The sequence below is a fragment of the Ascaphus truei genome, chromosome 3, assembly GCF_040206685.1.
Source record: "Ascaphus truei isolate aAscTru1 chromosome 3, aAscTru1.hap1, whole genome shotgun sequence".
NCBI classification, from domain to species: domain Eukaryota; kingdom Metazoa; phylum Chordata; class Amphibia; order Anura; family Ascaphidae; genus Ascaphus; species Ascaphus truei.
The window spans coordinates 142,174,383-142,202,123 of record NC_134485.1 but is presented as its reverse complement, the minus strand read 5'-3'; the positions used below and the strand labels follow the sequence as shown (position 1 = coordinate 142,202,123).

The 27,741-nt window shown below is 41.9% G+C and overlaps 1 protein-coding gene across 1 annotated transcript in view; it reads left to right on the top strand.

The window, feature by feature from the left end:
• The window catches only part of NXN (nucleoredoxin), a 181,402-nt gene that overhangs the window by 102,055 nt on the left and 51,606 nt on the right, over positions 1-27,741 (top strand). Inside the window, exon 2 of the mRNA XM_075589592.1 lies at positions 18,780-18,897. Coding sequence (XP_075445707.1) covers positions 18,780-18,897 — 118 coding nt within the window. The remainder of the gene's footprint in view (positions 1-18,779; positions 18,898-27,741) is intronic.

Below are 27,741 nucleotides of genomic sequence, written 5' to 3'. Positions count from 1 at the left end.
GCTGAAAATGCTTGGCATTTCCTTTGCTATGTGTACATGTGTTTCTCGTTTTAATTCTCCTCCGCCTTCCAGCAGCAGTGCAGAGAAACGACACTCTGAGTTTGGAAACACAATGCTGAGGTCCACATCAAACTGATAACTGTTACTGGCTTGAGGCCCTAATTTTCTCTTCAAGACTCCAATCAAAAAAGTAATTTTGCATGATAGGTCTGTCACAGCGAGATATGGGCTAGGACACGCAAGGCCATTGATGCAAGTCAGGGAGTCACCAACTATATGAATGCCGAGTTTGTCCAAAAAAGATTATTAACATAGGATATCTGAAATCTAAAGCAGCTAATGTGACAGGTATCCTTTATCCCCTACTCTTATGGGACTTGCAATGCATTGCTATGGGAAATTGAGTGCTCTTCAATCAAGACATTTGCTGTAAAGTTTGAGCAGTTGTTTCAAATCCCTTGAACAATTCACTCTCTCTGTGTACCTTAGGTAACAGTCTTAGATTGTCCTAACTTTTCAAAGCATTGATTCATTACCTGCTGGTGAAGCATTTTACCCACGAAACGTGGTGGGCTAGTTCTGTGTGCTGGCACTTCGCTGCTGTAGCGTGGTAGTGTCTGAAACTTAGGGACTTACCTCCAGTAATGTCATACCCATGGGTGATGCTTGATCATCAGCTGCGTATGTGGTAAGGAGGACCCAAGAAGTCGATGGTGATAAGTCACTAAATAGGGAGGACAGAGCTTCAGCGGCAATATACGATCTATAAGCTTTCATCGTCTGTCTGTGAGTGCATCTTGGCCTCTACTATGGAGTTCTGAGCTCTGTTTCTTGTGGTTTCTCCATAGATTCATTAAGCCTGTAAATTCTGATACACAAAGCACTATGTAAAAATAAGTTATTATTTTGCATCTGCTGATGATGATGTGTAAACCTTGATGGAAAAATAATTGTCCCTCCATGCTTTGCCTAACAAATATACTTGTATAAAAGCGTTTGAATTAAAAAAAATTAAAGCAAGAAATAGTATGTATGTATGTCTTTATTTATATAGCTCCATTATTGTATATAGCGCTTCCCAGTAATAATATGCGACAATCATATAAATAACAAATAATATAAATAACAGGTCATGGGAATAAGTGCTTCAGACATAAAAGTAACATTTAGGAAGAGGAGTCCCTGCTCCGAGGAGCTTACAATCTAATTGGTAGTTAGGAAGAAGGTGCAGAGACATTGGGAGGGCATTCTGGTAAGTATGTCTTCAGGGGGCCAAGCGTTGTGTATCGTGTATAGTATTAGCCACGGAGCTATTCATATGCTTCTTTAAGTAAGTGTGTCTTAAGGTGGGTATTAAAGGTGGATAGAGATGGTGCTAGTTGGGTATTGAGGGGAAGGGCATTCCAGAGGTGCAGTCAGTGAGAGGTTTAAGACGGGAGAGGGCTTTAGATACAAAGGGGGTACAGAGAAGACATCCTTGAGCAGAATGTAAGAGTTGGGATGGTGCATAGCGTGAAATTAGGGCTGAGATGTAAGGAGGGGCAGTTGAGTATAAAGCCTGAAAAGTGAGGAGGAGAATTGAGTGTGAGATGCGGGATTTGATAGAAAGCCAGGAGAGTGATTTCATTTTTTTTTTCTTTTCTTATTTTTTATCTCTTGATTTCAGCATTGGAGATGCTGAGACAGATTTAGGAAAGAGTAGAGTGATTCTGGCAGCAGCGTTTAGGATAGATTGTAGGGGAGACAGGTGAGAGTCAGGAAGGCCGGACAGCAGGAGGTTACAGTAATCAAGACGGGAGATAATGAGGGCCTGAGTCAGAGTTTTAGCAGTCGAGCAACAGAGGAAAGGGCGTATCTTTGTAATATTGCGGAGGGAAAAGCGACAGGTTTTAGATACGTTTTTGAATGTGAGAGAGGAGTCTAGTGTGACCCCTAGGCAGCGTGCTTGGGCTACTGGGTGAATGATAGTACTTACAGTAATGTGGAAGGAGGTAGTAGGGCCAGGTTTGGGAAGAAGTATAGGGAGCTCTGTTTTTGCCATGTTATGTTTAAGTCGGCAGAGGCCCATCCAGGATGATATCGCAGAGAGACATTCAAAAAATAGTAGCGGATCTCTTTAAAGACTCTATAATGTGAATCCGTGCAACCACTGTTTTGTGAATGACAATCCGAGTTTTTGTGATCAGTATGAAAGTTGAGACAATTTACTTGAAAAATAAGATAAAAAGAAGCATTAGAACATACACTAAGTGGAACAATACCTTATAATATAAATCAATTTTGGAGGGGTAGGTTTCATTACTACATTTGACACTGACTTTCTCTAAGACAGGGGTAGCTAACTCCAATCCTCAAGAGAAACCAACAGGTGAGGTTTTCAGGATATCCCTGCTTCAGCACAGATGTCTCAGTCTTTGATTGAGCCACCTGTGCTGAAGTAGGGATATCCTGAAAACCTCACCTGTTGGTAGCTCTTGAGGACTGGAGTTAGCTACCCCTGCTCTAAGGTCACTATATTTCACTTGTGCTGCTTTGTGGCAAACCTGTGATTCACTTAGCTCACTGTCCTTGACACTAACTTGCATAACGTGAACATCCAGCACAGATGGAGAGGATTCGGTTATTTGAGCTACTCCTTTTTTTGCCTTCTATGCTTTTCCACATAAAATTGCAGCCTTTTAACTCTTGGGCGCACTGTGGACACATTGTGTTCTATGTTATACAGGGTGGATTGCAGCTTTCAACATCCAGGCTGCCCGCAGAAACTCTTTTTGGTGTGTGTGTGTCACTACTGTGTATTAAATTAAATATATACACACACACACACACACACACACACCTGGTTTCACCGGAAATTGTGGTGATCCCAAAGTAGGCTAGGGCCCATATCTACCTGTATGTGCAAGCAATGGGCCAATTTCTTTAGTTGACAAAACAAAATTACTTCTTTTTTTATTTTATTAAAATACTGGCCACAAGATTGATTGCCTTTTTGCCTACACTAATTAATGCAGAAGAAACTAGGTTTATACCCAATAAACAATTCCTAAATAATACCAGATGCATCTCAAATATTATTCTGCCATCTGGCCTTTTAAAAACCCCACTTTTGATTCCTGCACTCAACACTGAAGAGGGCTTTGACTTGGTTGTGTGAAAATGTATATTAAAAATAATATCCTGTTTTGGTTTTGAGGGTGCTTTTATGACAAGTGTTAAGGCTATATACACTGTTAACCAAGAATAGAGATTGGCGAACAAAGTTTGAATCTGCTACAAAGATGGTGTTTCTTCTGAAGTTTAACTTAATGCAAATTTGTCACACACCAAAAATAAAAAAATCCAGTCAGACAGATTATTCTTTGAAGTCCCAAACTGCGTATATACCACCACAAACACACTGTTAAACAACACGTGGAGAGACCCCTGAGCACAAAAAGAATACCTGGGAAATATATTTATTTGTAATTTACCTATACTTTGCATATCCTGACAGGGCTGTCCCATATCACCCCTATTATTTGCGCTAAAGATGGAGCCATTACCAGTGCTTATAAGGAACAACTCAAATATTAAAGGTTTTAAGAGTGTATTGGGATAATTTACTGTAATATTTCTCTGCGTACAATATAATGTGAACAGTGACAAAACTCCTGCATCTCTCACAAATCTTCTTGCAGAATTGCTGATTTATCTAAACCTTTAAAGTTTCAAGATAAATAATTCTTCAACATAGGTATTAGATCTGAATATCCCTTAAGATATTCATAAACCACTGGAAATTAACTTTCTTTCGATGGAATAAAAATCTATTTGATCATTTGGAGCGAATCTAACCAAATAATATCTTTATAAACCGAACTATTTCCACATGTTTTCTATTTTTCTTTAAAAAAAAAAAATTGGGACACTTGTATTTCCTGGATCAGGAGAATAAACTCTAATAATGAAACTCCACCCTCTATTGTTTTAATTATTCTGACGCTTCTGATATATGTTCCGATTACCGATTATTCCAGATCTGCTAAAAGATATTGCGTAACCAAATAACCGTGAGTGAAGAGAGGGGTATCGACTAGGTCCAATCTAAGGTGGTCAGGCCCTTCCTTAATGCAGTATTACCAAGCAGCACAACTTTCCAAGGTAATACAATGGAACCTACAGTACCAAAAAGGTAAAGAATGATAGGTAGATCTTTAGGCAGACATGGGTAAACACACACAATCCCTGTAAGCTCTGAACCCAACACCCACCACATATATATTTTTATCAAAAGGAGTGCTATTGGATGTGACCAAATGTATTGTATACAACAAATAGCAAGGACCAAAACCCCTAAATCTGTAGATTGCATATTAAAGACCTGGAAAAGTTGAATTATATATGTCTGTTCAAACTAGCAAGAGAATGGCTAACAGACACACACGTTTTGACGCTCCCTGTGAGAGAGATTGCAGATCCAATAGCCTTATCAACCCTTGCACAAATTCGAGATCAAAGTATTCCAGTAGCAGTAAGAAACTATATATTGTTCGCAGACACAAGGAGAGCCTGCAAGAAACTCCTGGGCCTTCTAAAAGAAACCAAAGCGCTGATAAAATGCTTGCCATTAGTAGGAAATACAGATTTTCAGGTGGGCAATGAATCTGTAGTTTTTAGAGTAAATTTGATCAATTTTATAGTATAGAGAGGAGCTCAGTGCTTTCCTTTCAGGAAGCACAGATAGTTAAATATTCCTGCAGGCAATTTTTTGGCATATATGTGTAGCATGGCTAGTCCAGACTGCCTCTCTGCCTCCTGTCATGTAAGGCTGAGTTGAGACAGGCTACTGCACATTCGCGCATCCCTGCATCTGCTGGGCGATGTGTGCTCATGCCCAGCAGACAGAATTAAACGACTTGGAGGCGGGACTACTCAGCCATTGAATAAAAAAAAGAAACTAAGTGTGTGTGTTTGTGATTGGCTGACGAAGTATAGGTGACGCGGTTGCTGCTTGAAATAACAACTTAATTTGTCTCCAAGTGCAGCGGCGTCAACGCTGTACTTTGCCGCCGGATGTTGTTTTCAGTTTGAAAACTCGCACACACCAAAGCGAAAGAGTGGCGAACGTGTAGGCGCGCGCACGTCGCATCGCATTCTGTTTGAATGCAGCCTAAGTCCCTGGTAATTACAGGCTGTGGCAGGCTGTCCTTGGGGGCATTGAACCCCCCTCCCTCATTCTAACTCCCTGAGTGACAGAAGTGGTGGTGACATAGGAATCTGTGTGTAGCCTATCCTGGTGCAGATCCTGTGCCCTCCCCTTCTGAGCCTCAGGGAGGAAGTGACCAAATTGTAGTCAGTCCAGCTCTCCTCCTCCTAGGGGTGAGAGGTGTGGAGTTAAGCTTTTCCCAGCTGGGAGTAAGCCACGCCAGTCAGTTCTCCTGGGCTGATTGGGCCCTGCAAGATCAGAGACCTCAAGAATAGCAGTGAGCCAAGCACCATCCAGAGCCTGGATTCCTCTATGACCCATGCATCTGCTGTGTGTACCATCTGCAGTGACTGCGAATAAAGCCCTTTTGTTCTATATACCCCTGCCTGAGTCTTCAGTCAATTGGTCAGGGGGAATGAAAGATGTCTGCTTTGGTGGGAGACTGTCTCTGGGAAACCTGGAGCCCACTGAAGCTGGAGGCGCTGACACCATGAGCTGAACATCAGTACTGTATCACCAAAAGCCTATGCTGTTCCCCCACACCATCGCGGACCACTCGGCTCTCCTGGACCCTCACAGGTATGACCGCTCCACAAAAACCTGTAGCAGCAGCAATATTTCCCAGAGAGGGTGGGGGGGAGAGAAACAGGGCCAGACTGGAATCTGATTTTGCAGTCATTTAATATGCCGATGAGAGCAACTCCAGCAGTACATCTGCATGTAATACAATATAAGATTCTCAACAGAGCCTTTATTAGCCCAGCACAATTTAAACAAGATATCTCCAGCATCTGTCCTAAATGTGGATGCGTTGATGCCTATATTTTGCATTGTATATGGGAATGTGGCAAGATCAGATATTTCTGGAATAAAATCACCCAACTACTGAGCAGGCTGTTAAACAGTAAGAGAAGTACAGATTATAGGTCTTTTTTGTTTGGGGTCATGACCCCCTGGTTTACTCGTCCAAACCCAGACCAAGCCTTGATAGATCTCATTCTTCTTTCGGCAAAAAAACTATTATGGATTCTTGGATTAGATGTAGCTCCCCCTCCATGTCCCAACTGACAACACAAACGAATAGATCAATAGCTGTATTTATATGGGAAGTATACTATGAAAATGTGTCTAACACAGAAGAATTAATCCATAGATAGATTGCATTTACAGGAATTGATGGACAAATGCAAGGTTCTGTGTCCAGGGCGCTAAAAAAACTATCTAGAGAGAGGCTGTATAGAGTCTTGATTTACAATATGTGTACAAATTCAAACTACGGCTGCTCAGGATTTGGGTCAATGCTGATTAGAGTTTTACTTACGTTTGTCTGCCTGGGATAATGAATATCCCTGTTCCCGCCACTTGGAGTTAGTAAGATAAGAATTTGAGGGAAGGAGGTGTCTGTATGTGTGTTTTCTTGTATACCATTATTGAGTGGATTGAGGGGCCCTGGTACTGTTTAATGCTTTATTTTTTTCACTTTCTATTCATGAGATACTGAACCTTACAACAAAAAACAAACAAAGGTGCCCAAAGCTACTTCCAATGTGACAAAAATACACAGTGCAATACCTATATATTATCTTGAAAAAGGGTAATTTAGTTTAACCCTTTGGTCAAAGCGTCTTAAGCCTGCTGCCACTTTCAAGGCATGACCGTAGCAGGTCCTAACATTTCCTGGGTTAAAATTCTTATTTACCTGTATAATTACAGGAAGAATGATCATCATTGGATCTGTCGTAACCCAGCAAAATGAAACTGACCTGCCAACTTGGAATGTGGGGAGGGGCAAGCTTAAACCTTGGGGGGGGGGGGGCACTACCCGCCCAAAAGCAGCTGAGACCAGCTGCACATAGTCAATAAACACACAGATTCCCAACAAGCACTGAGAAACCCCAAACATTACCACACAATATATATGTATATAAGTGTCCAAAGGAGTGCTAGTGGGCGTGGCTAAATGTATACAACAAAAAACAAACAAAGATGCCCAAAGCTACTTCCAATGGGACAAAAATACACAGTGCAATACCTAGATATTCTTTTGATACTGAACCGTAAGCTGTTTTTTGGGATGGATGACGATCCTATACATTTTTACATAAATTAAATTCTCTGATTTAAACTATATGAAATAGTTTTTGAGGCCCTTCTAAACCAAAATGTATTCTTTTGTTGCAACTTTTAAACTTATTAGGAATTCATAGATGTGCACCACTGACGCAGTCAATGATTTATTTTTAATTTTTTCCTATATCCCAAAGAAACTCTGGAACAAATCTTAAAATTCCACAGAACCAATGCAGAGAGCCCTCCCAGCTCAGGTTATATATACATATATCAAGTAGCATAAACTGCTAATTTTAACTGGATTGTTTATGGCCAGAGAGGTTGTGTGCTGGATTTTCCACTTCATCTTGCTCTAATATCCTCCCTGTCAAATTCTCAGATGTATGCCAGGAGCATGCACTACATCACTTTATGTATTATACTGTAAGTCTGACCAGTCCACCTAACAGGAAATTAAACAAGGTCATCTGCTATGTTTAGTTTCCTTGCTTTTGACTCATGGATGGTGCCATAGTATATATTGCACTGGGAGACCTTGCCCAAGTCCTCTGTGACTATTCTCTTTGGTTCACTAAGCATTTTTCTCCTCCCTTATGTCCTCACATGCAAGTAAGGTCCATTGCCTATGTAAATAAATTCAGTTTTATTCACTCTGAAAGCCTGCCAGAGAAAATGATTTGTTTCCCCTAACACTGTTTGGGCTTGTTCAGAGTTGACATTTCATAATAACATGTAACTTTTCAAGGAACAGTCCTAATTGGTATGGGGGAAAATTAATTGTAAATAACTTAGCAATGTCATTGGCTTCCTTAAAGCCTTACAGTAAACATTTCATATCAGAATATACAACAAATAAAAATATCACTTGAGCACATTCACATGTCTCAGACAGGTCTGCAACCCTGCTTTTCACCATTATCTCCTAGCATGCAATGCTTCCACTGCAGCGAGGGATTCTGGAAAATATGTAAATGAACACACATTTTGCTTCAAATCCACTTTAACATGGACCCCTTTAAGCTTATGCCTGCTTTATTACAAGGCTTTTCAGCACAGCCTGGGCTAAAGAAGTGCATAGCAAGGAAGCCTACTCGCACAGAGCTGTTTTGACTTGTTGGATCTCGTCAGCGTGAGGATGTTTAGATATCTGAATATGAAATTTATGAAGCATTTATTGTGCCCAAGCATAGCTATGAGGATGGCACTTTACCTGTTGAAGGGAGGGGACAAGTCTTGTTCCCCACTCTGTGGCATCACATAGAAGGGACATGTTCAACTCCTCCTGAGTTTTAATTTACTGTGTTCAGAGACCAACTTTCTAACCGGCAAATTGCTTTTTGAAATGTCTTCCTCAGGCACCCTCATTGGTCAGATTTGAGTGAACAATCGGTCAGTGCCTCTTTTGCCATCGTGCGGATGAGTAAACGAAGAAAGAATGTTGCACTTGTTCAGATAAAGAGCAAGGATAGAGTTTTCAAGTAGTTGTGATAAGATTCAGCGTTTAAATCCAGCAAATGTTAGTGCGCATCATTTGTTCTTTTGAAGTAGAGAACTGGGATTTCCAGCAAAAAACATATAACAAGGATGATAGAGTACACAAACAGTGCCCTAATACTGCTCAGTACACAAACAGTGTCCTAATACTGCTCAGTACACAAACAGTGTCCTAATACTGCTCAGTACACAGACAGTGCCCTAATACTGCTCAGTACATACAGACAGTGCCCTAATACTGCTCAGTACATACAGACAGTGCCCTAATACTGCTCAGTACACAAACAGTGTCCTAATACTGCTCAGTACACAGAGAGTGCCCTAATATTGCTCAGTACACAAACAGTGCCCTAATACTGCTCAGTACACAAACAGTGTCCTAATACTGCTCAGTACACAAACAGTGTCCTAATACTGCTCAGTACACAAACAGTGTCCTAATATTGCTCAGTACACAAACAGTGTCCTAATACTGCTCAGTACACAAACAGTGTCCTAATACTGCTCAGTACACAAACAGTGTCCTAATACTGCTCAGTACACAGACAGTGCCCTAATACTGCTCAGTACACAAACAGTGTCCTAATACTGCTCAGTACAAAGACAGTGCCCTAATACTGCTCAGTACACAGACAGTGCCCTAATACTGCTCAGTACATACAGACAGTGCCCTAATACTGCTCAGTACATACAGACAGTGCCCTAATACTGCTCAGTACACAAACAGTGTCCTAATACTGCTCAGTACACAGACAGTGCCCTAATACTGCTCATTACATACAGACAGTGCCCTAATACTGCTCAGTACACAGACAGTGCCCTAATACTGCTCAGTACACAAACAGTGCCATAATACTGCTCATTACATACAGACAGTGCCCTAATACTGCTCAGTACACAAACAGTGTCCTAATACTGCTCAGTACACAGACAGTGCCCTAATACTGCTCAGTACACAGACAGTGCCCTAATACTGCTCAGTACACAAACAGTGCCCTAATACTGCTCAGTACACAAACAGTGTCCTAATACTGCTCAGTACACAGACAGTGCCCTAATACTGCTCAGTACACAAACAGTGCCCTAATACTGCTCATTACATACAGACAGTGCCCTAATACTGCTCAGTACACAAACAGTGCCCTAATACTGCTCAGTACACAGACAGTGCCCTAATACTGCTCAGTACACAAACAGTGTCCTAATACTGCTCAGTACACAAACAGTGCCCTAATACTGCTCAGTACACAGACAGTGCCCTAATACTGCTCAGTACACAAACAGTGTCCTAATACTGCTCAGTACACAGACAGTGCCCTAATACTGCTCAGTACACAAACAGTGTCCTAATACTGCTCAGTACACAAACAGTGTCCTAATACTGCTCAGTACATACAGACCGTGCCCTAATACTGCTCAGTACACAAACAGTGTCCTAATACTGCTCAGTACACAGACAGTGTCCTAATACTGCTCAGTACACAGACAGTGTCCTAATACTGCTCAGTACATACAGACCGTGCCCTAATACTGCTCAGTACACAGACAGTGTCCTAATACTGCTCAGTACATACAGACCGTGCCCTAATACTGCTCAGTACACAAACAGTGTCCTAATACTGCTCAGTACACAAACAGTGTCCTAATACTGCTCAGTACACAGACAGTGTCCTAATACTGCTCAGTACACAAACAGTGTCCTAATACTGCTCAGTACACAAACAGTGTCCTAATACTGCTCAGTACACAGACAGTGTCCTAATACTGCTCAGTACATACAGACCGTGCCCTAATACTGCTCAGTACACAAACAGTGTCCTAATACTGCTCAGTACACAAACAGTGTCCTAATACTGCTCAGTACACAAACAGTGTCCTAATACTGCTCAGTACACAGACAGTGTCCTAATACTGCTCAGTACACAGACAGTGCCCTAATACTGCGCAGTACACAGACAGTGCCCTAATACTGCTCAGTACACAGACAGTGCCCTAATACTGCTCATTATATACAGACAGTGCCCTAATACTGCTCAGTACATACAGACCGTGCCCTAATACTGCTCAGTACATATAGACCGTGCCCTTATAACGCTTAATACATACAGTATAGAGCGTGCCTTTATAGTGCTTAGTACATACAGACTGTACCCTAATAGTGCTCAGTACATACAGACTTTCTGTATGTCAACCAATATACAGAATAACAGCGTTTAACCAATTCATCAGAATTGGAGGACAGCACTCTGTTGTCCATACAAAAGGAAAACACAGAGCAGCCTATGGTGTGTTAAGGGTGTACGTAAAGAACTGGTCACCACATCGACCAGTATATGATTAGCTTAAAGAGAAACATAAATCTTGCAGCACTCCTCAGGTAAAATAATAGAATGCCCTAAACTTCGCCACTGGATCCCCGCCCCCCATTCTTTGTTATACCACTATGTAAGTGGACTTTTAAAATATTTTCTATGTGATAGAATGATATAATAAAATAGTTTGTATTATTTTTATTTAACTTGAGGAGTGCTGGAAGATGTGTTTATCTTTGTGTTAAACCAACTGGTACTGATTGGTATACTATACTAGAAAAGAGAGGTCAGATGCTGCTATCTGTATGATAGTCACTATTGTCATTGTAATGTAATGGTGTTAAGCCAATTTACACTGATTGGCTAATATACTAGTAGAGCGATCTGTATGCCAACTGTTTAAACCAACACTGGTGTAATGCAAGTGTTAAACCTACTGGTAGACTAGCAGAAAGGGAAAACTAAGTAGAGAGGTTCGATGATCCTTTATATGTGTGCCCATTAATATTATTAAAACAATTATTAAATAATATATTTTATGTCTAAGTTTTATTAAATTAATATTATATTTACTATACCAAAAGGGGGCTAAAAAAAGGAACTGCTCCTATTAATGTGGGTAGGGTAGAGTCTGATTGTCGATGTTGGAGAATTCCACAGCTGGTGTGCAGCACGGGAAAAGTCTTGGAGCCGAGAGTGAGAGGAAGTAATAAGGGAGGTGTAGAGATGTAGATCATGAGAAGAGCGTAGGCTTTGTGTGGGGGAGTACTTTCGAAATTAGGTCAGAGATGTAGAGAGGAGCAGGGTTGTGTATAGTTTTGTTGGTCAGCAGAAGTGTCTTGCATTTGACTCTGCCTGGCAGCAGAATAGATCCGATCTGAGCAGAAAGTGTAAATTAGATTATCTTTAGGTTTGTATCTGGATTGCCTACATAGTTACGGTCACATGGTCTGGAATATCCCAGAAAGTGGGTGTTCTCGAAATCCGTATTCGGGGGATCTAGACACTCACCATGTTCACGGGCATATGTGTTATGCATTTACAGCCACAATAACTTTCCTGAATGGCATATTTTATTTCATTTGTGATTCCGTCGCGAGGGAGATGAAGACTTGCCCAAGGTCATGAGAGGATGGCACTTGGGCTCGAATTGGGTGCATCACCTTTACCACTAGGAGACCCCTCCCTGTACTTTGATATAAATCTTACTTGGCTCTTGCTGTAAAGTGCTTGTGAGACATTTGGTGAATATGGAGAAGTCTCTCATGTGAACTTCAGATGGTGCTTAAAAATGTCTATGAAAGGTAATTGAGCATTTGCTGCTCTGGAGCATTTGAAGCATATCGGCCAATTCCTCTTGTCACATCAATGCATTCTTGACTCAGAGGCGCTTACTACTGTAGCTCATTATTGAATATTAGCAGTTGGATCAGAAGCATTTTGATACCTAGAACAAAGAGCATCAAAGTGTCAATTAGAAGGGCTGTGTCTGGATTTCACATATGAGCCTTTCTTTACTCATAGATCATCCATGATGAATCCCTTCTTTTCCTTGAGAGACACCACAATGCAGTCAGGCTACAACCATTGAAAATTATCAAACTACTGTACATACCTACTCCTAATTTTCTATGTCAATCAATTAATGATCCATCACCACCTCTATAAATTTTGGTTCCTGCAGCTTTGGATTTGTGGCTAGTTTCCAGTGTGTGCACGCACGCTGCCCCTGCTCTTAACCACACACAGGCTGCATCTTGCCAACATTCCTTTTTAAAACAGGACCTATTGGCATTCAGAACTGAAACCACATTCCAAACTTTGGAAAGGTTCTACGTTATTGCTCATTCAATGTGGGGAACATTTGCATATGACTGAGGTGGGGAAATAAGTTAATCAATCTCTGTAGTTTGTTTTTTATTTGTTTGAGCTCCCCTATACACTCATGCTGTGTGTTCACTTTTATGCTTCTGGAGTGACCTACAGCAGGGGCGCACAAACTGGGGGGGCGCGACAGTTATAGAGGTCCCAACCTCTCTCCCCCCCCAGGCGAGGACCGCGCGAGGCCTCTATAATACACTTACCTTCCCGCGACGCATAGTCATGGTAACCTGGTGTCAGATGACGCCGCGTTACCATGGCACTGTGATGTCATATGACGCGGGGGAGGCGCAGAGAAGGCAGGGGTGTACACGGGGGAAAGTTTGCACACCCCTGACCTAGAGCACACAGTTTACTGAATATATATGTGGCAGCCAACAGGTTAAGAGCCTTAAATACAAGCTATTCTTATACATTTTGATTCAGCGACTGATATCCGTAAAATCCTGCAATTAGAGCAGTATGAAACATAGGACCTACAGATGCAGTGCTATGTAAGTTCCCTATAGGCGCTAGGAAGCTGCTGATGAACCGAGCCCGACTGCAGTCGTTTGCAGCTTCCCCGCACCCAAAAACCCAGTAAGATGGCTGCCCCGAAGGGATTACCACAGCAGGGGCCACTGCTTCTGAATTGGACTCCCGCAGCGTTAATCCTACCGGTCCGCCACCAGTCTCCGAGCTGCGCAGAGAGAACCCGTCACTCTCTGTGTTTCCCTGCACAGCTCTTACAGCAGATCACACTATTTGTAGTTTTAGTTCATAGGGTTGAAGCATGGGGTCTCCATAGGTGAACTGCATTCATTTCAGGTCCAGGGACCCCTGCTTCAATTGTATGTACTAAAAATAAAAAAAGCAAAGTTTCATCACTTTAGTGGCTAACCGCTAACGTAATGAAGTGGTTAAACCTCATTCTACCCCCTGGGGGCAACTACCCTCCATAACCCAACCCCTCTACCCCCAAATATTACTAATAGCTCTTTTGCCCATTGAGATGCATAAAAAACCCACAATAAAATGCAAATTGCAATACAATAAAAACAAACACTAGCCATTAAATTCATTGATTGTCACTGGTGACCTCAACAGGGGTACAGATAGCCACATTGGCAATCAATGGGAACCCTATAGTCAATAAATGTGTATCTTAACCCGTGCCATGATGAAGGTTCATCCTGTGGCACCAATCACCTCTTGACCCACAAAGTAATGATCCTCACTTGACCCACAAGGCATTTTTTCTCACTTAACCCACGAAGCAATGATCCTCACATGACACATGAAGCAATAATCCTTGGCTTGCATTAAAATTAAAGAAACCCAAAATCAGAAAAATCCATGCCTAAATGTCACAAAAATAAACGCACAAAAAAATAAAACAATAACGTGGGCCGTGACATTATCGTGTTTAAACTTTTAAATATTTAAACTTGCAGGAGATACTAGCACCCCAATAAGGAGGCCTGTTCCTCGGAAAGCAAGGGGTCTGCAGATCTGAAATTAATGCGGTTCAACTCTGGAGACCCCCTGCTTCAATCCTATGTACTAAAGATAATACAAACCATGAAATCTGATGTAAGAGCTGTGCGGGGAGACATAGAGAGGGGGACTGCTTCTCTCTGATTTCTCTGCGCACCTCTTAGACTGGTGTCGGACCGGTACGATGACCCATTCAGAATCAGGGGACCCCCACTGTGTTAATCCTTCTGGGAAAAGTCCTCTGCACTGGGTCGTGATTGTGCTTGGCCGCACTTGGGCAGCGGTCCACCTGCTCCAAGTGTCACACAAAGGAACTTGTATCACGCCAAATCTAACCTGAATTTAAAAAGTGAAAGCCCCCCATTCTATCGTCAATACCTCCAAATTAAAAAAAAAACTGACTTGATCTTTTTTTAAAAAAATTTTTTTTAACGATTATTTAATGTAATCCAAATCGTCTGATTACACCATTATTGGCCAAAAGCTCCCTGTGGGGTCAATGGGATTTTTCGAGTAATAACAGCCCAATCTTATAGATTGTAAACTCCTTGAGGCAGGGCCTCTTCTAACACATTGCGGGCTTATTTTACCTCTTCTAATACCATTTTAATCCTGTCTGTAAATGTTACATATACGCCAATAATCATATCTCTAACTGTCTGTGAATTGACTGTATAACCTCTGCTCATTTAATGTAACTATGTATTTGTCAACATAACTCTGTGTCCAGGACATATACGTGAAAACGAGAGGTAACTCAATGTATTACTTCCTGGTAAAACATTTTATATATAAATAAATAATTGTCTCTCAGGGCTATATTACATTTTTCACTTTTATTGTACTACATCATGAATGAAAATATATGAAGTAGCTGACATGTTCTACTCTGTAAACCTTTTTGAAAGCAGCAGCAGCAGCAGCACCAGCTCTACCATCTTAAGTAATTATACTGTGTATATTGGTACTACACCAAACAAATACTATAATGTAAAGTACTAGTTTTTGAGTTTCCAAAAACACATTTTTACACTTGGTAGGATTCATTATACTATGAATGTGTGCATATGAATGTGTATATGTTTGTGCCATTCTCAATGCCTGAAATACCAAATATTGGAAAATTACACAAAAAAATTGGTGAATGCCACAGAGCCCAAACAAATATTTTTCATTAACTTCCATTTTTAGGAATTTTTTAGAAATAAAACACGGCTTTTTTTGCTTTGGGAACCAGGATACATAACATGAATATATTTTATAGAGGCATGTCCGCTTCCCTGCAATACTGAAGGAGACAGAGGCTTGTCATAAATGGATTTTTTTCAGGTTGGCCGAAAATTGCGAGTGGAGTACCTTAGGGATCGGTACTGGGTCCCTTGTTTTTTAACTTGTATATTAGTGACCCTGAGGTTAGCATAGAGAGCAAATTCTCCATCTTTGCTGATGACACAAAATTGTGTAAGGTAGTAGAATCAGAGCAGGATGTAATTTCTCTCCAGAAGGACTTGGTGAGACTGGAAACTTGGGCAGGTAAATGGCAGATGAGGTTTAATACAGATAAATGTAAGGTTATGCATTTGGGTTGCAAGAATAAAAAGGCGACTTGCAAATTAAATGGGGATAAATTGGGGGAATCCTTGATGGAGATGAATTTAGGAGTGCTTGTAGAGAGCAGGCTTAGCAATAGTACCCAAAGTCATGCAGTAGCTGCAAAGGCAATCAAGATCTTATCTTGCATTAAACGAGCAATGGATGGAAGGCAAAGTAAACATAATTATGCCCCTTTATAAAGCATTAGTAAGAGCACACCTTGAATATGGAGTATAATTTTGGTCACCACTCCTTAGAAAAGACATTATGGAACTAGAGTGTGTGCAGAGAAGAGGCACCAAATGAAGAAAGGGGATTGACAATTTAACTTATGAGGAGAGGCTAGCTAAATTAGATTTATTCACATTAAAAAAGAGGCGTCTAAGAGGGGATAAGATAACTCTATACAAATATATTCGGGGACAGTAAAGGGAGCTTTCAAAATAACTATTCATCCCAAGGGCAGTACAAAGGACTTGTGGGAATCCCTTAAGGTTGGAGGAAAGGAAATTTCACCAGCAACAAAGGAAAGCGTTATTTACAGCAGGGGTGCACAAACTTCTTGAGCTGCGACCCCCACCCCCTCCAAATGGCTCGGCGTCAAATGACGTTGTGGGTCATGTGACATCATATGACCCCACCGCGTAAGTTAACACGCGTTGCCATGGCGACGCATTACGTCACATGACCCCGCGGCGTCATGTGATGCCGCATTGCCATGGTAACGCGTCACCGAAGACCCAACTGGCAGAAGGAAAGTGAGTTACAGAGGCCTCACGCCTCCCCAAGCATTTCATTTAAATGCAGTGGAGAAGAGCGCAGGGCCTCTGTAACCGCCCGCGTCCCCCTTAGAAATTCTCCTGCTCCCCCTGGGGGGCGCGTCCCCCAATTTGCGCACGGCTGCTTTACAGTAAGGGCAGTTAAAATGTGGAATTCAATACAGATGGAGACTGTGATGGCAGATACAATAGATTTGTTAAAAAAAAGGTTGGATATCTTTTTAGAAAGGAAAGGTATATAGGATATACCAAATAAGTAAACATGGGAATGATGTTTCCAGGGAGTAATCTGATGGCCAGTTCTTGGAGTCAGGAAGGAATTTTTTCCCTTATGAGATATCATTGGATGATATTTCACTGGGGTTTTTGTTTTCCTTCCTCTGGATTAATAAGTAAATATAGATATAGGATAAAGTATCTGTCGTCTAAATTTAGCATAGGTTGGCCTTGATGGACGTATGTCTTTTTTCAACCTCAACTACTATGTAACTATATTTGTTAGGGCTAGTGCTTTAGTCTTAAGATTCCCTCTTTTTATGTTTTTGACTACAATCTACTGGTTGGTTCTATTGTCAACTGTTGCTTTTAAGAGAGACATTTTTATGGTGTTGCCAAATGGTTATCCATCATACAGGGTTATTTGCCTTGCGTGGTGATTTTATAGAATTAGCTCCATAGTTAATTGCCTTATAGTATGCTATAATACAAAGCACATTGTCACTATGCCTGTATACACTAAATACTAATCAAAAAAGTACGTTGTTCTTTATAGATTTGTCATGTTCAATGCTGCCTATAGATTCTGCCACAGAGAAGACTTTTGCACTAAATGTGACACAGAGAAGCAGTATCTGGTCTAATAGTTTATGCCACTTTTGTATGTTTTTAGGGGTGTCTCTTACTTTCCGTCTACATTGGATACTTAAAGTGGTCTTCCCACTTAATACCACACTGATATGCACTGTATTCAATATACGTGATTGGCTTTAAAAAAAAATTGGAAAGTATTTTAAATTTGTTCTTTACACTTTTTGTAAAAAAAAATTGGGTAAGCAACCTCTTCTGGAAGCTTTTTAAAATCTTTACCAAATCTCTTTCGTGCTAGACTGTTTGTGGACACAAGTACAATTTTATTTTTTTAGGTGATCTTTCTGAAAAAGCCAATTAGATTGATAAAGTAAATAAAATAAATACTTTTTGCCTGCTACATAGAACTATTCCTTTTAAAAGCTTAACAAAATGGAGTAACTCCCCCTTTATCCTGGAAATGAACCTGCTCCAGTATGAAGACTTTACACTTCCAAATAACCAAAGCTTTTTTTGTTTGTTTCTTAAATTGGTAGTTCAAACCTGCCTGGTGGTAATGTTTTTTATTTATTTTTTAACTTGGTATATTTGGCTTCCATAACAAGATTCAATCATCCTTAACCCTTTGGGTGCCCTATGTAGCTACTACCTCATGGGGTGTGACACTCCCGGGGCCCTTATGAGAAGCAGTCACAAGATTACACGTGCCCCCTCGGCACTATAAGGGTTAAAGTAACTTATTTATATATTGCTATTTAGCCTGCTTCACGAATGATGGGGCAAACTTACTTTGCGAACTAAAGACAGAGGAAATCTGCAACTAACCTGGGTATAGGTAAATATTGTAAAAACCCTGCAAAGCATTTGCTTACCATAGAAATGTTACAAGTGAAATACTGTACATTATTTCAGTTTCTTTAATTGTAGAAAACAGAGACCCATGACACATTAGTTGGGCACTCCCAATACGGATGCGGACACTCCTGCCTGCTTGTAGTGGCTTCTAACCAACTGCAAGTATCAATACAGCAAACACCAATACAGTAAATAACCGGTTGACTGTTTTAATGTAATATATATATTTTTTGCTCTCTAGATGTTTTACTGTCTACAATGTACATACAGCACAAAATAGACAAACAACAATGGTCTAGCAATGCTTTCTCTCTTGCTTTGTAGCTGAAGCTGTGGAACAAGTACAGAATTTCCAACATTCCCTCGCTGATATTTATTGAGGCCTCCACTGGGAAGATTGTGTGCAGGAATGGCCTCCTGCTAATAAGAGATGACCCAGAAGGTGAGTACGGCATTACCTTAGTGGGAGTGGTGAGGCGCAGTACCAATTCGGTTTCCCTTTTACTATATTTTTACAAGTTTCGTTTCTTTAATCACTTCACTGCCAGAGGAGACTAGAAGACGTTGCAAAGCTCTGTTGGCAGTGAAGGGGTTGGATTTGCATCAATATACCAACACATGCAACCCCTGCAAGCTGAGAACCCAAACCCACAACACCATATATATTTGTGTCAAAAGGAGTGCAACTGGGATTGTGACCAGATGTATATAACAAAAGACTAGAAGCCCCAGTTCCTACATCCAATCTCTACAGTATGTGTATGCAGAGATGAGTACAGTTCGCCTTAGGCCTGGTAATGACCCAGGTTCTGCCATAATGTCGCATGATTATAATTAATGATAAAGAGATTCTGTTAGACAGAAACAACATTCAGGTTTGAAAAACATAAATGATACAACATGAACCATGCTGTAGATGACTCTGGCCAGGTCTAATACACTTCTTTTTTTTTTCTTCTTTTTTTTTAATATATACATAACTGCTTTTCTCGGCCGGAATAACCGACACTCAGATTCCATCCCACTATTATTTTCAACCCAAGTCCTATTTCAATAATATGATTGGATTTGCGGTGCCTTTTTTATAAAGGCAATAATTACATTGTGTTTAATGCAATAACAAGTATCTGTAAATACTTTAATGTTGAAACGTTTTAAAAATAGCTGCAGTTTACTCTTGTATTGGGAACGTGGTGCATATGGTCAAATGCATATTTCATGATTTCTAGTGAGCATAGTTGAGAATAAAAAGCAGATGGTAGAAGATTCTTTGCTTCCCCACCTCCCCCCTTGTTAACTTTTTATTTTCTTTTAACTGCTGCTTTGAATTGTTATGAAGCCTGTAGTATATTATGGAACAATTCGATGTAGTTCGCTTCAGCTCTGTCGGAGTTAACAATCCGGAGGCAGCCCAGACATCTGCATTGTTCTTTGCTGTTTTCATACATGCTAGTTTGGAATGACTTCCGATGCACAGCATTTTTCCTAATCTCGTAAGAACTGGCGAGGCCTGCCCAGAGTAGCTAATTTATTGCAAAATAGGATAAATGTAGCAGTTTATAGGATTATACAGTTTGCAACGAATAGTGCGAAAAGAAAACTACATCTGACAACTGCCAGAAACATAATAGAGACTTGTTAACGCGATCAGTTGTGCATGCCACAGTATTAGCGTATTTCTAATGCACACTGTTATTTATGAACGTAGTTGCAGATTAGAGATATTGAGAATTTTGGTTACCATCAAATATCTTAAGCACCTATAATATTTCCAAGGAGGTCTGAGCACCATTGCAGATGGTTTTGGGCAACAGAAATGTATAAAACATTTTTTACTGATTCCCATATTACTTAAGAAAATTTTTCTCTCTTTTAGGCTATACACTCATCTGCTTTGCCGCCACCCACCCGCCCTCCCTAAATATCAACCCTGGTTCCTAATTTCTCACTATACACCTGCTCGCCCCCTGGTGTCCTGCACAAGCATGTCTTCTCTCTACCCCTTTTGTAGCTAAAGCCCTCTCCCGCCTAAAACCTTTCACACTTCTGGAATGCCCTTCCCCTTAATACCCAACTAGCACCCTCTCTATCCACCTTTTATGGCCCATCCTAAAACCCACCTCTATAATGAAGCGTATGGGTAGCTCCCATGGCAAGTACTATACAGTTGTGTGAAAAGAAAGGACACCCTCTTTGAATTCTATTGTTTTACATATCAGGACATAATAACAATCATCCGTTCCTTAGCAGGTCTTAAAATTAGATAAATACAACCACAGATGAACAACACATGACATATTACACTGTCATGATTTATTTAACAAAAATAAAGCCAAAATGGAGAAGCCATGTGTGAAAAACTAAGGATATGTAAAACCATAGAATTCAAAGAGGGTGTACTTTTTTTTCACACAATTGTACATATCCTATGCATTTACCATGAGCCCTTGCAGACGCACTTACCTTAACACCCTCCTACTGTCTCTGTAAAATCTCCCGTTGTATTGCTTTTGTAGCCCTGCTTCCCCCACCCCTAAGTGAGATCAGGGGGGGGGGGTGACTGTAAATAGCTACCGGTGCTGCCCTTTTACCTATTTGGCTCGCAGGAGCCTAAGCCTCCACCGTTGGGAGCCTGGGGTGAATTACTCTTACTACTACTATATGGTGCAGCGCCTCCACCTGTGAGAGATCCCAGCAGAGTGGGAGCAGCCCCTCACATGGGACACTTACAATGAACCACACAGCTTGGTAAAATAGAAAGGGGCTTTACTGGAACATAACATATCTCTTAACGCTCTAATGTAATGACTTATAAATCTATGGTAATACCTTATCACTCTACCAACGTAAGGCACAACTACCCACACACCTCGCAGGGCTATAACCCCACACACCATGTATCCCACACCGTGTCCACAGCAACCCCAAAGTCACACACCTAACCTCCCCGGTATGTGAGACAGCGCTGCCCACAATGTGTATGTATTTTGTTGGAACACCTTCTGCGCACGCGCGACACTCCGCGCATGCGCGGACACACCAAACATGGCGACGCCCTTCCGCAGCTGCTACCCGCGAAGCTGGAGGTAAGGGGGAAGAGAACTGGGAGTCAGGGGGACCGCAGAGCCTGGCTACACTCTCCCCCTGGTGGAAATACCATTGTTCCCGCTTGGAGGACAGCGTCACAATCCAGAAAGTTACACAATAGAAATTCAGTGCATAATGTGTACAACTTAAAGCTGCAGTTCAGTCAATATCCTGCATGTGTGTTTTTTTTAATAAATCAGTTCTGTAGTAAGAAAAAATACTTTTAGCATTTTATGTTTTTAAAAAAACAACTTTGAAAGACCAATTTTCTTGTATTCTATTTTAACAGCCATTTGCTAAGGCACTGCCCCTTCATGTCCTGTCACAAGCTCTGGCACACCCCTTTGTCAGCCCTGCCCTCCCTCTGAACATGTCAGTGCAGGATTGCTCATGAATATTCATGAGCTTCCACTGACAGACAAGCAGAATATAAACAGATCCCTTCACTAATTATGTCACCAAATTTCGACCTATCAATACATGGAGAACGAATTGACCTGCAGCTATACAGTTCTTTAGGTAATTAGAGATTGCACACATAAAACTATTGAAGTAAAAAATAAAATAAAAAAATAAAAGACTGAACTGAAGCTTTAACATGTTGACTTTAACATCACTGGTACAATGCATATCACACACAGTAATACCTGAGGCCAGCTGAGTGTTAGCTGTTTGCTGAGACCCATTGTGGGGTGCCCCTAACTGATTGTGTGGGGGTACCTCACTTTGACTTTTGTGAGCCTCCGCCTCGGTAGTCTCTGCAAACTTATGGTCGGGTGCTACAGTCTCTGTTTCTATACTACTTCCTCCCCCTGGTGGAAGGAACAGCACAGTGTCTCTTGGCCAGACCTTTAGCCGGCCATCTGCGGCATGGATGTGATAGGCCAGGAGGTCTTGACCTTTCCCTCGGTCCACCACATGATGAATAGAGTACTCCATGTTGCGCATGAAGGAGGCAATGATTACCCTAGCTGTCACAGCACAGTCCTGGTTTGCTCCATCAGTCACTTCTGAAGTGACGTCTCCTGGATACATTACGAGATCTGGACCTTGAGACAGATGAGCTTGGTGATCGTTTGTGTAGAAGTAAGCGCCAAGCAGGGCCTCTTCACCGGATGTCTCTATCACATCCTGCAGGGAGTAAATGGTTGGTGCCTCACCGCTCCCCTGGTTGCTGACGGTTGTCAGGTCATCTGGAACGCTGTCAGGTACCGCTTCCACTTCACTGGACACCTTGATGGGGTCAACTCGGCTCTCTGGTCTGCAGAGATCTTCTAGGGGGGACACCTCCACCAGGACGCGATGACGAGGCGAGCCAATCGCCCTGGTAACCATGCTTAAGGAGCCACCGTGGTCACCTGGGAACTCACACCCGACACCCCTGGGGCAGTCAACTCACCCTTCTTTGGTTCCGTCATCTGTGGTTCCGGCATTGGAACTGAATCTGGAGCCGCGGTTAGGGCACACGGGCCCTCCGGAATCTTTGTAGTTGAGGTAGATTGGTTAGTCGCATTTTTCTCTGCGGGTTCCTTAACACACAGCAGCACTGGCTTCAGGAACTGTGCCCCGCAACAGGCACACTTGGGTCCCCAGCTCAATTCGCCATCTGGAAAATCACACTTGGGGCATAGGCATCTGACATACCTTTTTCCTTCCACTTTCACCACCTGAACCCCTCTTGGTCGCTGATGGGGATCAAAGTCCATACCACCCGAGAGATTAAGGTCTTTCTGTAAGCACGGGCACAAAAGAAATGTTACATACAGTCCTTCTGCTGGCTAACAAACAAACAGTAGATGGCGCTCTAATACTATAAATAAAATACAGTGTATAAATGTGATATACAAAGTGCAATGTGATAATCAAATAAAATTAAAACAAGTGCAAATATAGGTACAATAGTACACTCAAACCCTTAGATGGACTGTTTCAGGGTCCAGGAAACAGTATGATCAGGAAAAACCAGGGGAGCGATTGTACCTTAAAATAAAAACAGAATCTGCATAGTGTGATACTGTAAAGCACAATAAAGTGGTTTCTAAGAAGCTTAGAAATATGGGAAGGCTATAGCACATACAACCACCCAACAAATATATAGACACCAAACTTAGAAATCTATATGGGAAGGCTATAGCACATATAACCACCCAACAATGGTATAAACACCAAGAGGAGTTAAGACCTTAAGTAGAGACAAACACAGGGATAAGCAAAACACTTTTTTCCATAAATAAATGAATTGGAGGCTTACAGAATCCAAAAGGATTAACAGCATAGGGAGTAGGTAATCTTTCGATCATCCGGTCACTGCTACTGCTGCACTGCTGCACGCCACCCGACTGTGTCTCGAACAGCCGTCACGTCACTTCCGGAATCCCGGCCGGTTGGAGATGACGTCACAGGCTCCGTGTTCTCTCTCACTCAGTCTCAGGGTCACACTGTAAGCCTCCAATTCATTTATTTATGGAAAAAAGTGTTTTGCTTATCCCTGTGTTTGTCTCTACTTAAGGTCTTAACTCCTCTTGGTGTTTATACCATTGTTGGGTGGTTATATGTGCTATAGCCTTCCCATATAGATTTCTAAGTTTGGTGTCTATACCTTCTGCTGGCTAAACACCATACAACTGAGGATGTGGTTCATGCATCCTGTACTTTCCTGAGTGGAGAAAGCACGGTGCTTGCTCCCCTGGTGGACTCTAGAGGAGGAGCACCTTCTTCCAAGGAGTGATTCTGACTCTGCGCTGAGCCACTCACAGCGCAGGGGCGGGGCTCTGGTTTTCGCGCCAGACCCGGAAAGATTTTGGTAATCAATTTTCGTGCTATCCATTTGCAGGCAGCACATGCGCCATCCAGACTTGGCGGGAGATGCCATTTTAGCATTCCCGGGTGAGGGAGTCTCCATTTTAATCACAGTCCCTTTAACTCCACTTTGACTCCTTGTGCATGAAGAAACTGCTAACTCAGGGTAAATAATGGGACTTCCCGGAATGGGCTCTGCATATTCGAATAGGGTGGATGGACCTTCTCCTTCGGGTACTTCGTGTCCTACACTCACTAACACGGAGCACCATAGTCCGTCCGCGTCTATGCGGCAGCCTAGAACCTTTACTGCACCCCTTAATCGTGGATACTGACTCAGGATTAAATATATATATCGGGAGGGGGTGTTAGCAGGAACATGCCCCACAACCAGCATGGGGAGAGGGGGTACTTGCATTTCCAGCGCCCATTTGTACGCCTTTTGGCGTGACGGTGATGATAGCGTGAGCGACATCATTTAACTGAATTTGGGCACCCCAGGTCTGGATCTCGGCAGCGCCTCCAAATGTAGCCTTGCTTCCCCCACCCCTAAGTGAGATATGGGGGGGTGACTGTAAATAGCTACCGGTGCTGCCCTTTTACCTGTTTGGCTCGCAGGAACCTAGGCCTCCGCCGCTGGGAGCCTAGGACACTCTTACAATGAACCACACAGCTTGGTAAAATAGAAAAGGGCTTTACTGGAACATAACATATCTCTTAACGCTCTAATGTAATGACTTATAACTCTATGGTAATACCTTATCACTCTACCAACGTAAGGCACAACTACCCACACACCTCGCAGGGCTATAACCCCACACACCATGTATCCCACACCGTGTTCACACAACCCCAAAGTCACACACCCAACTTCCCTGGTATCTGAGACAGCGCTGCCCACAATGTGTATGAATTTTGTTGGTGCACTTAGCTACGATACGTGCCCAGTGCGCCAGCACTTGGGCCCGCTGATCTCTTCGCAAAGGATCCGCCGATCCCGCGATGAATCCGCCTCTGCGTGGGTTGGTGTCTCGCCGGACGATCCCACCGTGAAGACAGTCTTTATCACTGAAGAGGTCTGTTCCCATGCGCGGACACACCAAACATGGGGCGCCCTGCCGCAGCTGCCACCGGGAGCCCCAGGTGACGCGCTCACCCCCGCAGCGCACCCGCGAAGCTGGAGGTAAGGGGGAAGAGAACCGGGAGTCACGGGGACCACAGGGACCCTGGCTAAACTTATAATAAGTGGTAAGTGGGGGAGTACACTCTTCGGGACAGGGACTTTTATTCCTAATGTTTGCTTTTATGTCTGAAGCATTTATTCCCATTATGCCTCCTATTATTTGGTCATGTGTATTACTGCTGGAAAGCGGTGTGTACTGTACATGGATGACGTTACACAGATCAAGATATACATACTGTAATATAAATAATTCATAGCAGTTCTTTACGACTTAGCAATGCATACTGGAACTGCGATAGAGGGAAGGCACTTAGCTATGTAATACCCCTGTCATTTTAAATGGTTCCTAATTTTAAAATGTGTATTACCTTTGCCAGGAGATGTTACTCCGAATAGTACAAAACCAATTACAAAGAATATACAACTCAATGGTTTTGCATGGGGCTTATACCTAACCGCTGTGGTGGAAGTGCGATGGCACTAGTGGTTACAGATTACCATTATATATATTTATTTTTTTCGGACCAAGAGTACCGTTACTTTAGTTTATTTACAAACTTACAATTGCACTTTCTTTTTAACCTCTTTGCTGCCAGGTGCTGTGGGACTTCTGAGATTACGTAGGTAGAGAAGTGCACCCCGTTGACTTGAATGGATGTGGAGACTGTTCTGTTCACTCTCTGGGATAACCCCTAGAACGTGAGAGATAACACATTGACGTTCTATGAATGTTATGAGCGCCCCTGGTATGTGGGTCTTTGAGATATGAAAAAAAACCAGTCTGCCCTTATGATTTAGATAACGGAAGAGGGAACACACAGTGATTGTGTCCCTCAAAGAATTCACTTAGCTGCACACCACTATGTGTGTATAAAATGTAACTTTTAATAAGTGATTACTTAAAACATATATTACCGTAGACTGGTGTAACGTGAATTAAAAATAGATTAAACCAAAAATATCGAGCATCTATGCCAACACATAAATATAGCTTGTTATCCCAATAAACCTACTAATGAGGTGGGATGTAGGTGGCTTATGATGCTATAAGTCAGGGTATGATCCCCTCTGGGTCAGCAAACAGGCCAGATGGTGAATATAACTTGGCCAGCGAGACTGTATGAAATAGCTGAATATGTACACAGCCCTCCTAGTCCTATAAATATAATGTCATACACCTCTATACATCGTGGAATAAGTTTAGTAGGTGCATAGACTATAAGTGAGGAGCTAGCAATCACAGCAACCAAAGATAGTGGACGCGCAATGTTGTCCGTCTCCTACTTGGAGCTGTTTTAATGCAGTGATTATAAGTTCCTGGGTCAGTGTGCACAGTTCTTGACATTTGGCAAATTTTGAGCCCAGTGTTACATGCCAGTGAGTCTCTGTTTTCACCTCCTATTCAGTGCATTATGCACCCTGGCAGTACATTTACCTGAGAATCACTATCTTTGGTTGCTGTGATTGCTAGCTCCTCACTTATAGTCTATGCACCTACTAAACTTATTCCACGATGTATAGAGGTGTATGACATTATATTTATAGGACTAGGAGGGCTGTGTACATATTCAGCTATTTCATACAGTCTCGCTGGCCAAGTTATATTCACCATCTGGCCTGTTTGCTGACCCAGAGGGGATCATACCCTGACTTATAGCATCATAAGCCACCTACATCCCACCTCATTAGTAGGTTTATTGGGATAACAAGCTATATTTATGTGTTGGCATAGATGCTCGATATTTTTGGTTTAATCTATTTTTAATTCACGTTACACCAGTCTACGGTAATATATGTTTTAAGTAATCACTTATTAAAAGTTACATTTTATACACACATAGTGGTGTGCAGCTAAGTGAATTCTTTGAGGTACACAATCACTGTGTGTTCCCTCTTCCGTTTTCTGATTCACTTTATCAGTTCACAGTTTGCACCCACTATATAATTACCTAATTTATTCATTTATTTATCTCACTCAATTAGTATGGTTTTGTGATCACTCCCTACCCCTCTCCCTTTGCTTTCAAGTGCCCTTATGATTTTCCTTGAGTGTCATAAGGACCAGCACTCTAGGGGCCTTTAATGGTCCGGGAGCGTCATTTGAATATTGTTCATTTTGTAGGGGTAAATCGCATTCTTTAATCCATTGGAGCATTGTACAAAATTGTAATAAAAATGGAGACCCTTCTACTTTTGGGTCACTATGCGATCGTTACG